Below are 17,190 nucleotides of genomic sequence, written 5' to 3' on the forward strand. Positions count from 1 at the left end.
CTTTTAGTTAACTACTCTTCAACACTGCTCGAGCGCTTGTTTTTATTACTTTTTTGTTAAAGAAAAAAACGGAACATTTCTTTAAATATAATCATATGCACAGCTGCACAAGACTAAATCTTATGTCTGTTATTTTTTTTATGTTTAAACGCTCTCTCGTATCCAGTCTTAAAATACTGTCAAGACCGACACAGCAACACTGGCTCAACCAAAATCTGTTTGAAAACCATGATTATTTTTGCAAATACGTTTGGTGAAGCTAGTAGGAAAGATAGTACACACTTTAGCTTCAATTGGAAGGATTTGTCACTATGACGTACTCAACAATGCAAGTTGTTCCCTAATAGTTTGGACCCAGAGCAGACAGTTGGCCCGTTCAGAGCAGTGGAAGGTCACATCCCTGCACCGCCAGCAGTGCTGCCTTGTCCTCTCCACGTAGAACACTGCAGAGACAGACAGACGAGCACATTACTTCAAGAAATATGTGAAAGTTGACCTGTATAATCAATATCATTCAGATAATACAGCCACGACACAGCAGATAAATCTAAAAATAAAAGCCATATATATTCGCCATTATCAGATGGCAGATAGAGTCTGATCATGCTGGTGTACCTGTAAAAGCGTGCTGACAGGAGTCCACTGGACTTTGAGGAACTTTCTGCCATTTTCCATTGTCTTTAGCGGGAGCGTTGTCTTCCTTTTCCTGAACGGCTATGATTTCAAACACTGGGACACAGTGACTACCTGTGGAAAGAGCCCCAATGGGTCTTTAACCTCACATAACATGAATTTCTGTGATGTTTCATTATGTAATGAACAGAAAACAAGAACTGAACCTTTGCTTAGATCCACCCCCGAATTTAAATTATTCTTGAATTGAAATGATTCTTATGTGGGCTGGGATTAGCAGCACTGCACCTTGACAGAATCTACAGTGCGAAACACACAGTGTGACAAGTCATAGCTGATATCCGAACGAAATTTTATGCAAACAACATCGTACAACTCGTTTGATGTATGAATTTTTATGAGATCGGGTTAAACAAACAGAATGACAGGTATAGTCCAATTTCTGAATGAATGACTAATGAGCTGATTCGTTTGAATCTAAATCACAAAACATACAGCATGACCAGTGATGCCTGTTTCCAGAATGAATCACTATTATGGGCCCGTTCTTTTCAATCTACAGCACACAACATACAGAAATAACAGTGTAGTCCATTTCCTGAAAGAAATGACTCACAGATCAGTCAGAGCATTACTGAATTAATATTACCAACATGTAAGTAATGAATTTCATTATGTCCAACTCATACTGACTGGTTGTTCACATGACAATGTTAAAGATCTAACAAGTTTTGTTTTAATCAGTAATCAATTTTATAAAATAAGGAATGAATGAATGAATGAATGAAGTGTTATCACATTTTTGTTTGTTTAGTATTTTTCTTTAATATAGATAAGATCAACTGATTGCATTTATGCATCTAAAAAGTAAACGTCATTATAAAGCACATAATTCACAATGAATACTACCCAAACACTCAAGACTTCCTTAAACTTGCATTAGAAAACATCAGAAGCTTGTCTGGTTATATGGCAGACAGCAACAGTTGCTTAGGTATGATTGGTCAGTAACATTTTTAAGGCAGGGCTTTGCAAAGTGTCAAATGGTTGGGTTGATGGCTGCAACAAATACTTCTTCAAGACTTCTGATGGGTTTAAGATTTCCTCGCTCTAAACATGGTGATGTTGGTAACTTCGTTTTAGCTACCTTCATTGTAGGTAGTTTGCTTTTGCAGTAAAAAAACTATGCAAATGTCAGTTTCCATTGCCTACACACTATGGAAAATCTCTCTAAGCAAACCATCAGGGATTTTTTTGCATTCTGACTGCCTGTGCCCAAATAACTTGAGTTGAGCTTGTGTAGTGTTACATAACACGCACTTTCCAGAAAACCCCTGAGAGAGGAAGTTAATGAAGTTTGACCTTATTTCTTAAGATGAGAGAGTTGTGGATTAGAATAAAGTACTGCTTCAGAAACTTTAGTTAATAGGCCTATCTAGATTTACCTAGGGTAATGATTTATCTTCATTAAGACTTCATGATGCATTCAATAGTGTATTTCATTTTGACACAACGCAATGAAACCTTTCAAAAGCCCAGACGTAACAATAAACTTAACGGCACCATAACATGAAAACAACAACCTGATTGAAGTTTGATGAAACTTTTATTAGGGTGTTATTGTGTAGCTAATGCTTTACTTTTTTATGCAGGGAAAGCTAAAATATATAGGTGATGTAAGTTCATGAAGGACAAATGAAAGTTGGTGTTGCATGCATTGATCATTTTTGTCCAGCTTCTGGCATTCACTAACTGACTCTAGCACACTGCAGAAAAAACAAAAAACAAAATACATATGCCATTTTGTAGTGCAAGTTGTGCGAGTAATACTGTACGTTCACACTGAAAATGCAACAACTATGAGTACCCGGATGATGTACTGATCAGTGTGAAATGTTGAACACTTCATGGTCACGGCTTGTCCAATTTAGCGGAAGAGACAGGATTACCTGGCTGCATTGTTGTCCCGACAAACGAACTGTAATTAATGAGCAGAATACTTTTCCACCACTCCACACTGTGTGAATATGTACATTATTTAAGATCCAAGCATTGAACTGGGTTTGGCTAAAACTAGCAGGTGTATCTGTCTTCATCTGCAAGACCACAAGAATCACCCACTCCACGACATGCCCACTTCAAGTAACACCCCCTTGAATCAAAACAATTCTATTGGCTAAGAAATATTAGAATCCAATGTGATTGCTGTATGATTCATGCTGTCTAAACTGTGAATAAATTACATGTAATATGTCATATTATTAATTTCATATATTGTATTGTTTTCTCCACACTGATATTAGCCTATTAGCTTAACATACTGCTAGCTTCTTCGCTTCCTCTTCATTTTCAAACATTTCTCCTCACTGCCGCCACCTAGAAATAAAGCAGTATGATTCTATTCAATGGTCTTGCACATTTGGCTGGTTATTTGTAGGGAGGCATAACTTGTAGTGTGTGTGTGCGCTGTGTAGTTGGAGTATCTTGTAGTAATATTACGCAGATAGACCCTTCTCAAAACTAGAGTCAACACATCACTTCCATTTGGTGAAAAACAATGACTGCTTCCATCCATCCATCCATCCATCCATCGTCAACCGCTTATCCTGTGTACAGGGTCGCGGGGATGACTGCTTCCATGTAGTAAAAAACATTTGTAGTACTATACTGTAGTACTATTAGATAGTACTATACTTATTGTGTATTGTGTAAGTGTAGTGTGTCAATTTTGACACAGCTAAAGCATATAGTAGCTAACTATTTAGTTAGCTAATGTTAGCTAGCTAGTCTGATTGGGATTGTTAAACAAACAATGATTGTGTCTATCTAAAATCCATTTTTGGGTTTACCTTATTAGAAATCGAAGTGAATGGTGCTTAGTTGCAGGGAAGTATTTTGATCAGCCACCAAATAGCTGGGCTATCATAACATTTATAAAAAAGCAGGAGCAGGTTTACGAGTTCTGAGGGCCCAAGCAACCGGACAATTTTAATATTGATTTTATATCATCATTTTAAATTCATCCTATCAGCCATTGTAGGAAAGTACATTCAAAATGTTTAATTAAATAAAAATCTAGTATAGAGACTAGGGCTGGGTGATTAATTGAATTTGATTTTCAATTATGATTTTGGCTTCCATGCTTATTAAAACAAGATAACTGAATTGTTTACAAAAATCATTATTATATGACAATAGCCTCCTCCCCTACCCAGTGCAGTTTACATTTCAAGGAAATCCACTGTTAACGTTTTGTTTTTTAAGTTAAATAAATGCATGGTTTTTCCAAAGTCATTGAGTAATCGTGTTAAATTATCCTGATCTCAATAGTGACCAAAATATTCGTGATAATGATTTTTGCCATAATCGAGCAGCCCTAATAGAGACTAGAATCTAGTCTAGTAAGATAACTAATGCATGTTTTCCGGTTTTTCCACAATACTGTGAAAAAAAGCAATATTTACCTACTTATATATTTACAATAATCAGGCGATATTAACATATTCTTATTTTTTATTTTTTTTTTTGTGAACAGGGTGTGCAAATCAACTTCACCCAGTAGCATTTTAGAATTCTGTTGATATATATATATATATATTAATATTATAACCTAACAATTATGTCCAGTTTTTCATTATAATACAGAATGGTACAGTATTATTATTATTACTTTGATGATTTATTGTATACAGTAGTAATATATTTCTGTCTTATTTACTTCACTTTCACCTGGATCTTATATTCTAATGCTGCAGTGTATTGTTCACCATGTTGTATAATGCTGTATTTTATATAAGCATTGTAGGCAACATTGGTAACAGTATAGTAACAGTAAACATACAAGGCACGGCGACCCCTCAGAACACTAGACCAGAAGGAAAAAAAAAACATAGCCATTTATCAAGCGTTGAAACTTTGCTTGGTGCAGAATAATCTGGAATAATGTTAAACATTGTATCAGTCACCTCTTTGTAACCTGAACTTATTCAAAACGTTAAATTTTTGTGACACCTGCGCTAAAAACAGTCTAGAGGCAGCGCAATGACTGAAACAGAACACAGGTGTCTTGACGTGTGTTTTTGAGACCCAAAACAAATTCTGACACCATTCCCGGGCCTCCCAAAAGATTGCATCTTAGTAGCAGCCCTGCTAACTAGTATGGCTAATTTGTAGACATTGGTAAATTTATATCTAATAAATTTAAGTAAAATATATCGCCATGGAGACACGTTATCAAACAAGGGTTTGGGTGTGTGGGCCTTCCAGATTATTAAATAATATGCTTGTTCTCATCCCGCAAAGTCCTCAAGTGCCGTGTTTGAGCAGCGTAACACACCATTACGTGAACTTTCAAGCAAAACCAAACATTTGTTTAGTATGAAAGGGCCCTCCACAAATAATGTCTTTTGTGTCCCCTCCACTCCAGTTACGTGCGCTCGGAGAAAACTAACTCATGATGAAAGGGGTTAGATTACAGAGCAGATGGGCAAAGTACACCGTGCACTACAAAGTCAACACTGATGAGAGGCATGTTGGCAGCTACTGCTGCAAAAAAACTATTGAAGCTCTCCATAAAAATAATCCACAAATAAGAAAGATACCATAGTATGGCTGCATATGCAATAAAACTGATAACTGATTATAAAGTGCACATGAAAACAACAGTTTGCAAAATGGCTTTTGGCAATCAAGTGGCCTGACCAACTTTCTGTACCAGAACATACCATCGCATATTATTCTTTGAAGACAAGGTGCAGAGGTCAGTGAAAATAAAAGTGGAACTCGTCTGCCAAGAGGTCTATCACAAAGACGATCCGTTTTAAAATCACGACGACGCAATTTGAGTTTTATGACCGGCAGTATCCAGTGAGGTTTATGAACCTTTAGGACTGCACTGCACTTTGGAATACCAAATCCATCCTTAGCGTGAACAAGACACAATTAAACTAAACAAGCCAAAAAAAAAAAAAAATAACATAAAAATAAACCCCAAAGAGAGCAACACTTATGACACAAATACAGTTTACAAAACACCAGTCCCCCTCTCTGTGAATGATGGTCTTGTAAATGTGGTATCCTTAATTAAACAATGACAGGGCATCTACTCTAACTACAGCAGGGTGGCAACTTCATTATAAATGCATAATGGCCCTTAGGACAATATCCATCAAGACCTTTAAATAAAAGCTCCTTTGTATTGGAGGTCACCCAGTTCTCAAATATTCCTCAGCTGAATTACGTGTCCCTGGGTAAAGATCTTACGTACTCATTGTGAACTCATTTTAAAACCTGGTTTAGTTTGGACATTTATGATAGCCATTCTAAAGATTAGATTCTGACCTCTTGGTCCTCATCAGCCAGTAATTATATCAAATTATATTGAACTGGAATAATTTCATCTGCATGTTTTTCTTTTCCTGTGTCTATTTTTTGAGTTTGTAAAAGTGACAGTTCCATTAACATTTTCAGCCGACTTCATGCTATTTTAAAACATTACAACATTCTCTGGTGGCAAACTTTTTGGTACATCTCTAATTTCTAGAGTACCTAATATGTGAGAATTGATGCCAGGGGGAAAAAAACTAAACAAAAACAAAACAACAACATTGTTTTATGACAACTTGCAATAATTCGTACGAGATGCCAAAATGTTAAAATGTCCAACATTGTAAAAAAAATGTTAAATGTGGTAAAAAAAAAATGGCAGCTGTGTTTGCCAGAAATTCACATAAAAAATACGGTAACCACAATTCAGGCTTTACGGAATGTCATTTTGATGCCTGTATATTTTATGGTACATTACTGCAATTTATATTATTAAATAATAAACTTGATATATGAACCTGTTGAAATTGTAAATATCTGCTTTTCACTTTATAATGTACTGTTAATCACTGTAAAAATGACAGAAGAGCACACGATGACATGAAGATCATCAATAGTGAATGGAATAGACAGACAGTGCTCTGTGTCACTCACACAAACACTAAACACCATTTATTCTGGGTTCTGGGAATGCCTGATTATTGTAATTTACTGTAAAAAGTACCTGTACTCGCTCTGTTAAATATAATATACATTTTTACTGTTAATTATACAGAAAATCATACTTTTTACTTTACATAACAAAATTTACCGTAAAACTACATGTACTGTCTTTTTAAATATATTTTTAAAATGTTACCTTATATTTTAAGTAGGGCTGTCAATCGATTCAAAAATGTTTAATCGTGTGTAGCGTCTCGGGTGCGTTGCGTCATAAACATAAAATGTTTAGGTCACTGTGTAAAGTTAAATATAGTTTAAACTTCGAACACATCTTGAGATCCCTTAGATCTGATTTGCGCTCCATCAAGTGTTTTGAACGTAAGAACGTAATGCATGTCTGTTTTGTGCTGTCTGCTGGATGGTTGTTATTTTTAATGTATAAACTGCGTGTTGACACACAGCTGAAATTTCAATTACTGCCCTCTGGTGTAAACAGGTGGTACTACAAGCTTACATTTCTCTGGTCCGGGGGCATTACGATTAATTGCGTTAATTTTTTTAACGCGTTATTTTTAATACAATTAATCGCACTGAATTAACACGTTAAATTGACAGCCCTAATTTTAAGGTTAACCAATTAACGCTTTTTTTTTACTGTAGCGTTTTTACAGTCTTTTACTGTTAAAATTACAAACAAGTTTTTACAGTGAACCTACTATCATAAAATGAACGTTATTATAACAAAATTTTTGCAAACTGAGTTTTACTGCATTCTACTTTTGAAGCAGTTTCCTGGTGAAATTCACACTAGAGGTGCTAAAACAACTGCATTTCATTCACATAAATCACAATTTCAATGGCTGATTATGACTTTATAGACACTTATTTTCACACTGTTACTCTCATAATGCTGGTCTGCAACAGTATGTTATCAAAACATTTTAACTGTAATGCATCATTTGAAAAACGACACATTTTATGGGTTGTATTAAAGACCATAAACACTTACACACTTACTCCATCCAACATGATTAACTTCTGTGGTAGCTCACCTGATAGAGTGTTAGACGTCAAACTCAGAACACTGCGATTCGAGCCCCATCAAGCACCCATGCAGACATGCGAGATGAAAGTGTCATAGAAGCGACACAAAATGACATGGTTGCTCCGGAAAATGTGCTTTTCATGTTGCATTTCCCTTAGATCACTATTGGTTAGGTTTAAGTTAAAGTTTTAGGATAGGGAGTTAGGTTTTACTCATTAAAACATCCATGGAACATTCACTTTAAAGATCTTGTCTGATTACGACACCATTTCACGCGCTTTTGGCGCCCCCTGCTAGATATTTCACTGGGAAACTGCAGCACTGTGTAATGAAGCAAGTAATTTCGTTTTGCAAAAACATTGCCACGGTCAAGTACTGTTCATGACTCAGGCTGAATGTATTGTACGACTTGGTTTGTTTAAAAAGGCATGAAAAATCATATTATCATTGGTCGTTGGTTCATTTCATTATCTCGTATGAGACTGGTTTGGAAAAACAAGGTACTCAGATGTACAGTAATTCATTTTTCTTTATCAAAGCAAAGAGTGAATTTAATATTATAATTAGTTTGCGTGTCATACGGCTAAAACATTTAACTGCCAAACAGTTTAGTGACCAAAGGTGTCTTCCAATTGACTTCCTGGAAAATACTAGTTAGCATTCCACCAACGCACACACTACTTTGTAAAGCCCCTGACCTGACCATTTGAGATGTGCATTCTCTATTGACTATATGATGTTTTTCAGAAATAGGATTTTCCCAGTGTTGTGACTGTTAGAAACTGTGAATATGCAGTTCTACATTTCACACAGGGGTGTCAAACAAGAGTAATCACATGAGCTCATGTGCTGTGAATGATGGGACTTAACCGGAGGACTGATTAACAGCATACACCTGTGGGTTAACTCATTACAATGTAGAAATTCAACAACCCCTCAATTTATGCTGCAGGTAAACTGTAACCAGTGAAAAGGGCCATTCCAGAACAGTGTGTGCTAGAGACAGGTGGAGAGACACACTTAAACACAATTTAATTTCCCTAGATTATCAGTGACCTCTCTGACCTTCCAGAACAGTCAGAGAACACCTAACACACACACCTGATACCTCTATATCTGATGTTTTTATAGAACCACAGAGTTTCTGGAAAGACGAGATTTGGTAAAGTTATTCCAATACAGAGTTAACATGTTTGAGAAAACCTTTCCAATAGTTTTGATAAAGATTCATTTTAGTTCATAATGGATATGTAACATTCTCAGATACAGTATGTCTATTCAGGTCAATACAAGACACAAGCTGTGACTGTTTATGTTGTCTTATCACGTGAAGAATTACATAACATTCTGGATAACAAAATGAAAGCTATTTTTAGCTTTCATTTTCAGGACTGTATGTACACATACAGTATCCTTTACCCCAAAATACAAAACCTCATCTATAGGTGTTTCTATCTTTCTTTTGTTTATAGACCTATAGTGATCCAGCATGTTGTGACCAACATGACTGCTGACCTATTATATACATCACTCTCATAACATGACATTAATTAAATAAAATATAAATGTAATAACTAAAATATATTAACTATGTACTATATACTCTTTTATTCAATATTTAACAATTATTTGACAGACATGACCCTTAAGATTTTAATATGGGGCAGAAAATACAACCATGTTTTACTATTTGCAAAATTTGCTATAGTTCTTAATATAAAATAATAGTTATATTATGGCAAAAATTATACATATTATACATACTAGTAATACATATTATGGCAAAACATATTTTAATTAATATTGTTCATATTGAATAGAGCTAATATTGATTTAATTCTATAGGGAAGGATGAAATAAATTCTCAATCTTGAGAAATTTTATTCATAATTTGATATATTTGACATAAACGAATGAGACAGTTTCTGTTTTAAATGGTTGAAAAAAAAAAGTGCCCTCATTAAAGTACAAAATGCCACTGAAAAATCCAGGGCCAAATATTGCCCCATTATGTAAAAGTACATTTTTGACACTGTTATAAATATATTCACACCTTTAATTGTGTGCAGTTTTTGTGTTTTTAAATGATCTAAAATGTTGTTCTCACATCATCCCAGATGTGTTAGACTTTCTTTCTTCAGCAGAACACAAGTGAAGATTTTTAGAAGAATTTTTCAGCTCTGTAGGTTCAAACAATGCAAGTGAATGGTGACCAGAACTCAGAAGGTCCAAAAAGGACACAAAGGCAGCATAAAAGTAATCCATAAAACTCCAGTGGATTAATCCATGTCTTTAGAAACTATATGATAGGAATGGATGAGAAACCGATCAATACTTAATTCCCTTATTTTTTTACTGTAAATCTACACTTTCTCTTTAACATTCTGGTGTGGAAGTGACTTTCACATTCTGCCACCTACTAGTCAGAGCTGGTCAAAGGTGGAGATACTAAATATTGACAATGAACCACTGGAGTCGTATGGATTACTTTTGTGCTGCCTTTATGTGATATTTGGAGCTTCAGTGTTCTGTCACCATTCACTTGCATTGAATGGACCTACAGAACTGAGATATTCTTGTAAAAATCTTTGTTTGTGTTCAGCACAAGAAAGAAAGTCATGCATCTGTGTAAGCATGAGGGTGAGTAAATGATACAGAACTTTTATTTTTGGGTGAAGTTTAATTTTTTCCCTTTAAATAAGTTTTATTGTCTTTTTATTTAATGTTAAAAAATATTTAATACGTTTTGTTGTGTTTATTTCTTATGTGTTTCTTTTCTGTGCTTGTTTTTTGTTTTGTTGTAGTGTTACATTTCACTTCTTTTCGCTATATTTTTATTACTTACACTACATTTTTATTAAAAATGTACGCATTTGACCAAATTTCCATCAAATGAAATTGTGCAATATTTGACGAAATGTAATTTAGAAAACAAAATATGTAATACAGTATACGTTATTACAACAAAAGGAATTTTCAACATGTGCAAACTTGTGACGCATCCCACACAGCAGCACTTTTAGGCACCACAGCAGCACTTTTAGGCACCGCAGACGCGTTTCCACTCATCAGGCCAAAATGATCCGTTCTACGCACGCGCCTCTTGCGCAAAAACGCTGCACGCGCATACGATGCCCAAAACTGCTGGCTACTAGTCAGGCAGCTCTCTATGTTTTCAGCCATGCCACAGAGACAAACAAGATCAGTGACTCATACTGTCTATTTGTAACAGTGTTACTAGTTATTAGCATTAGATATGTAACTCACCCGCTTTGAAAGCTCCATATATGGCGCGTCCGGTGTATTTTTTGCCCGATTGTATCTCTTTCCACGCGAGAAAGAAGGAGTTTAATGTGACCTCATACTCTCTGCGCTGAATACACAGCTGAGAAGACAACAGACTCGACTGCTTCTCCATATCTGCTCTTAACAACGAATACACTTTAGTTATCTCACTTTCATATCGAGTTTATACTATATCGCCCTGACGTCTTATGATCATTATAAAAAATAATAATAGCTACGATGTTGCTCGTTTTCACCTATGCAGTTTAGCTACATAGCGGTTTTTTCTTTCCTGGTAAAGTGGGAGGTGCTTGGCAGAAATGCGTCACACATAATCCTGCTGTAGGAGGAGCGATGTGAATGATGTAGGACCTTTCACAGAATGTTTATTTATTTATTTTTGTGTGCGTGATCAACGACAAAACAGAATTGACATATTATACAGAGTACTAAATAAAATGAAAAATTTGGTGTAGGTAGAATAGTAATTCTGGAGCATGTGTAATTCTGAATATTGTTATACTCTTCTTACAGTTTAAAGTAATAAGTCAATAAACTTATCTAATATCACATGTCTACTACTGTAAGTTTCGGGACTGGGACATCTCGGATTCTTTTAGGTCAGTGAAAGGAACCGTGCAATGCTTGCCATATATTATAAACTATGTATGAAAGATGTATATAGAAATGTGACTGCTTTGTTTAAAATGACATGGGTAGACTATATGCTTATATAATTTATATTAAAAGTAAATACATTATTTTCAGCTTCATATATCATTCATTCACTTTTAATTTGACCTAAATTATAGTAGGTTTTCTTAAAATGAATCATATTGTGCTGAAGCAAAAATAAATAAATACAAATCATATTTTGGTCCTTTTAATAAAAATAATAACATGATAAAATTATAGTGTAAACAAAAAATACAATGACATTATGCTTATTTAAAAAAAAAAAAATCTGTTCTTATTATTATTCTAGAAACTTTGTCAAACTTGAAATTATTATAGAACGTGGGCAGTAGTATCCACTTATGATTGGCATTTCAACAGTCACTCATGACTGCCCTTAACCAATCACAGTTGCGCGTTTGTGCGGTAGGCGGTAACAACATGGCGGCTCTCTGAGTTTGCGAAGAGAAACTGATGTGTAAATAAACTCTTCTTGCACAATTTGCACAACTTTACAAAAGCTTTATTCTAGAAATTAATTAATGAGCTATCGTTCATAAGACTAATTATGGCAAGCGATGGCAACAAAAAGCAGTTTTGGAAGAGAAATACAGCTAAGGTTCCTGGAAAGTGAGTGACGTGTTCATGCTAATGGCTGTCTGTATGTTAGCTGTGTGTGTTTATATGTGTTTTATGGTACATTTAATAAATGAAAAACCATTTGATAGTGGCAGATCTCATCGCAAGAGCTATTCATATCCAGAATTATATGTGTCACTCAAATTTGATATGTTTAAGGCTGTCTTGAACTCATTTTCTGTAATCTGTCATGTGTTTAGCTGTAAGACTCCATGAGTTTATACTGATTATTGGTTAGATTTTTTACCACTGTCTGATCAAATTGTGTCAGATAACATTGATCTACAATATCAAAGCCCTATGTGCTAATAGTCCGCCTCATAAAGTCATTGCTAGCCTGTGAGCTGTGTGCATCTGGGCCTCTCTCATAATACAGTCTTGTGATGGTGGTCCAATGGTGGTATCAGATGGTACTACTACTATGCTACTTTGGTTTATAAAATGGTACTAAATGTTTGCCACATTCATACACTGATAATTACATGGTACTCCAGGGCATACTTTGGAATTCTATGGTGCTACCGTGTTGTCATCCCATACCTTTGTGATATCCTGGTTGCTTCTTGTTAGCAATGCCAACAGCAGCATTAAAATGTAATGAAAGTGGTATTTGTTGATGACTCAATAAAATCTTCTAATAGAATAAAATCTTCTAATAGCTATTAATTCAATCATATTTATAGTTGTATTTTAAGGGATTTGCATCTTTGCTTGGTGACTTGTCAAACCAGTTTTCTGATTCTATAAATAATGGTGAGTTAGATATTGAAAGTATAGATATACAAATGTGGTTTGTTGATTTATAATACCTTTCTTTTCTCCAGTATCCAGCATGTTTATGGAGCCCAGCATCCACCATTTGACCCTCTCCTACATGCAAAGTAAGTAATTTATATTTGAAGATGAAAGCAAATTACTTTAGGCTATTTCAAAATCTTAAAGAGATAGTTCACCCAAAAATTCTCTCATCATTTACTCATCCTCATGCCATCCCAGATGTGTATGACTTTTTTATTTTGCTGAAACCAAAACAAAGATTGTTAGAAGAATATCTGGTCATATAATGACCAGAACTTTGAAGCTCAGAAAAGCACATAAAGGAAACATAAAAGTAATCCATACAACTCAAGTTGTTAAATCCATGTCTTCAGAAGCGATATGATAGGTGTGAGTGAGAAACAGATCAATATTGAAGTCTTTTTTTTAATATAAATCTCCACATTCGCTATCTTATTCTTCATTTGATTTTGGTGATTCACTTTCTTCATGCATATCGCCAACTTTAGGGCAGGGAGGAGAATTTATAATAAAAAAGGACTTAAATATTGATCTGTTTCTCAACCATACACATCATATTGCTTCTGAAAACAAAGATTGAACCACAGGAATCGTATGGATTACTTTTATGCTGCCTTTATATGCTTATTTTTGCTGCAAAGTTCTGGCCAACACTCACTTGCATTGTATGGACCAACAGAGATGAAACATTCTTTTAAAAATCTTAATTTGTATTCAGCAGAAGAAAGAAAGTCATACACATCAGGGTTGGCATGTGGGTGAGAAAATGATGAGAGTTCAAATTTTTGGGTGAACTGTCCCCTTTGCATTTGGTGTTTCTCTGCTTTAAGATCTATTTACATAATGTCACTTGATGCGTCTAAATTGATCATATTGCTTTCCGATTGGTTATGCATATTCCATTTACACTTGGCCACAGAAATATGTCCCCACAGTGTGTCTCTAGATATAAATCTGATCTAGTATTCCAGTGCAATGTGGAAATATAAGAAATAATATAAAATAATGCAAAAGTTATGTTCACTTCAATGTTGATTCTAATGCCACACAGCAAAATTACGACTCCTAGCACTCGTACAGATTGCCATTTTCTTCGTCACATCCACAGACGTTATTACAATGAATCAGCAAACCCTGCCCATTGAAATGGTCTGTGAAACAGCATGGCCAAAACAACAGTAGCTGACTCAATGAAGCTTTTTCTTTAAAATAAGACTGTTTAAGAGATGTACTGAAAGTGGAAAATGTTTTTTGTAAATAGAATGTTAGATTTCAAATATAAGCATAATTTCCTCGTTGTGGAAGTCTTTTTTCACCATTTTGATACAAATCAGAATTTAAATTTTGTTCTCAATGATTTTCAGCTTGATGAAAGCAGGAAACAGGCCTCCCTCTACCAGCACACCAGGAAAGCCAAAGAAAGCCACCACCTTCCAAGAGTTTGAGAGCATCACGAGTGACGCCTGGGACGTTGCAGACGATGACGATGAACTTCTTGCAATGGCAGCCCAGAACCTCAACATTGAGGTCGTCATGGAGACTGCCAATAAAGTGATAGAAAACCACAGCAAGCTGCAGGAGCAGAGACAGCAGCAGATGGACAAGACCACTGAGCCTGATGAGAAAGATGGAGGGGAAGTGCAAGAGGAAGAGGAGGAAGAGCCAGAGGAAGTGGCAGAGATGACAACAGATCTGACGTTCACTTCAGATGTTCTGCCGCACAGTGACCACAGACTGGTCAAGTCACACAGCGAGGCGCCTGTCGGCTCCCCTAAAGGTCAGTAGCCAGAGCATCATATCTGGGTCTAAGTACTTTTTAACACACTTAGCCACACAAAGGTTTTGTTAGGTTGAGTGTTATTTTCTGGTTTTATTAGGGCTTATAGGTCTAGGTATTGATACAGATTTCCCAATTCAATTTGATTCTAATTCACAAGCTCTCAGTTCATATGGGTATATTTCAGTTATAAAGTCCCTCTTGCTTACATATAATATAAATTCTCACCCAGCTAATTCTGTTCTTTATACAGGGGACTTTTTAGGTACATTACAAAAATAGGAGTTTTACTATTTATATTTATTTGTTATACAAATCGTATATTTGAGCTTTTTAAGTGAACAAATCCATGCATTCAATCAATAAATCTGAATTTATATTGCATGTATTATTTTAAGTTACTTGTTTCTTGTTTGATTGCAGAATTTGTAATATTTACAGGTATTTCCATTGATTTGTTGAACGTGCTAAAAACCGGTACTGTCTCTTGAAGAAAACCAGCATTTCTAAAACAAAGCATCTGTAAATGAGTGCATGTTTATGAGAGAAGTCTCTAATGTATTTACCTCCTTCGTGCTATGCGTGATTAGAATGACATGTTTATTTTTTGTAGGGATAGGCACGAGTACTCGAGAGTAATCGATAGTGATCACGTGTGAAGTGACTTTTCACTTAATTCGAAATCCAGTGACAATTACCTGACAACTAAACACAAACGTGTCAAAGAGGAAGCTTCTTTTTAATTTTGAGATTGATTATATTGTGATTTTGAAGGATATATTGATTATCACAGACGTCTCATAGCAACCAAACTGATATACGGCGCTGCAATGAGTGTAATTAACTGGGTTTTGAACACCTGTCTCTGCAAAACGTTTGCTAAACATGTTTTATTATGATTTAATGCAATAACTTTGACTCGTTAATGGATTGTAACTGGGTTTAAAGGGGCAAGGAGGAGGTGGAAACAGGCTGAACAGTCAAAGTAATGTTTGAATGAAAACTTAAACAAAAAACATAAACGCACACACACGGCAGCTGCATGTGGCTCTCCCTCTCCCGATCTGCCGCATCCGGCTCGACTGATTACCCCGATTGGGGGCCGGCTGTGTGCACTCATGGCCCCACCCTCCTCCTCGTCACACACCTGCATCTTGACGAAATGGGAGTTGAAGAGTTTCCAAGTTAGAAGTCCGACATAAAGTGTCATTCCGTTGCACTTTGTCAGTTGAAAGGTGGAAATTCAGATTCTCCGAGTTTAATGGAATGTTCATGAATCATCACAGCAACAACAATGCAGAGCACCGCGGCTTTCCCCACAGGAGTGAACACTTGGACACACACACACACACACACACACACACACACACACACACACACACACACACACACACACACACACACACACACACACACACACACACATGTTGTGTTTCCATGTTTTATGGGGACTTTCCATAGACATAATGGTTTTTATACTGTACAAACTTTATATTCTATCCCCTAACCCTACCCCTAAACCTAACCCTCACAGAAAACTTTCTGCATTTTTACATTTTCAAAAAACATAATTTAGTATGATTTATAAGCTGTTTTCCTCATGGGGACCGACAAAATGTCCCCACAAGGTCAAAAATTTCGGGTTTTACTATCCTTATGGGGACATTAGGGTCCCCACAAAGTGATAAATACACGCTCACACACACAGACACCAGGTGTGTGGCAGTGGACTCAATGCGCTGCGAGTGTTTAAAAAAAATATACAAAGCGCAGCTAAATGGAACAGAATGCAGCATTTACAAAACTGAAGTTCAGCATAATACGCATATTAAAAATGTGATGGTTATAACATCTCCTGTTAATCCAACCGTGATCTGAAAATAGTCGGTTCAGACAGTTAATAAAAAAAACTGGTGTGCGCTTACTAAGATTATTATGGTAACCTGAAGGGTTGTGCACATTCTTTCATTGAGTTGGAAAGTGAATCTTCACATAATGATGTATTATAGATGCATTATATTTTGAATATGCAATCTTTTGTACATTTTGTAAACAGATTATTTTAGAACAGCCTATAATAATGAATAGATGATACACTGGAACAACAAGTCACAATGCAGCAGCCAAAGACGTTTGTCAGACATGTTATTATATATACACTTAAGTACGTCATTGTACCTAGAGTAATTAGTCAGAGTACTCGAGTAGACAAAATGACCAAAATGCCCATCCCTAATTTGATTGTTTTTGATCAGCAAATGTCTGTAAAGAACAGAGAGGGTGTTTAAAGAGACAGTATTTAATGACAAATGGGTTGTGTGGATCTCGTTTGGGACACAAATTACACGTT

At 35.6% G+C, this 17,190-nt stretch overlaps 2 protein-coding genes across 4 annotated transcripts in view; one reads left to right on the plus strand and one right to left on the minus strand.

The window, feature by feature from the left end:
* LOC127639274 (ceramide kinase-like) overlaps positions 1–11,237 on the minus strand; it is a 30,194-nt gene extending 18,957 nt beyond the window's left edge. The window contains exons 1-3 of the mRNA XM_052121197.1: positions 10,934–11,237; positions 616–747; positions 321–443 (exon numbers count right to left, since the gene is read on the minus strand). Coding sequence (XP_051977157.1) covers positions 321–443; positions 616–747; positions 10,934–11,084 — 406 coding nt within the window. The 5' untranslated portion in view covers positions 11,085–11,237. The remainder of the gene's footprint in view (positions 1–320; positions 444–615; positions 748–10,933) is intronic.
* Positions 11,238–12,069: 832 nt separating this feature from the next.
* tbc1d22a (TBC1 domain family, member 22a) overlaps positions 12,070–17,190 on the plus strand; it is a 180,446-nt gene continuing 175,325 nt past the window's right edge. For all 3 annotated transcript variants that reach the window (XM_052120295.1, XM_052120297.1, XM_052120296.1), the window contains exons 1-3: positions 12,070–12,256; positions 13,090–13,146; positions 14,428–14,840. In XM_052120295.1, coding sequence (XP_051976255.1) covers positions 12,195–12,256; positions 13,090–13,146; positions 14,428–14,840 — 532 coding nt within the window. In that variant the 5' untranslated portion in view covers positions 12,070–12,194. The remainder of the gene's footprint in view (positions 12,257–13,089; positions 13,147–14,427; positions 14,841–17,190) is intronic.

Source organism: Xyrauchen texanus, chromosome 47, assembly GCF_025860055.1.
Source record: "Xyrauchen texanus isolate HMW12.3.18 chromosome 47, RBS_HiC_50CHRs, whole genome shotgun sequence".
NCBI classification, from domain to species: domain Eukaryota; kingdom Metazoa; phylum Chordata; class Actinopteri; order Cypriniformes; family Catostomidae; genus Xyrauchen; species Xyrauchen texanus.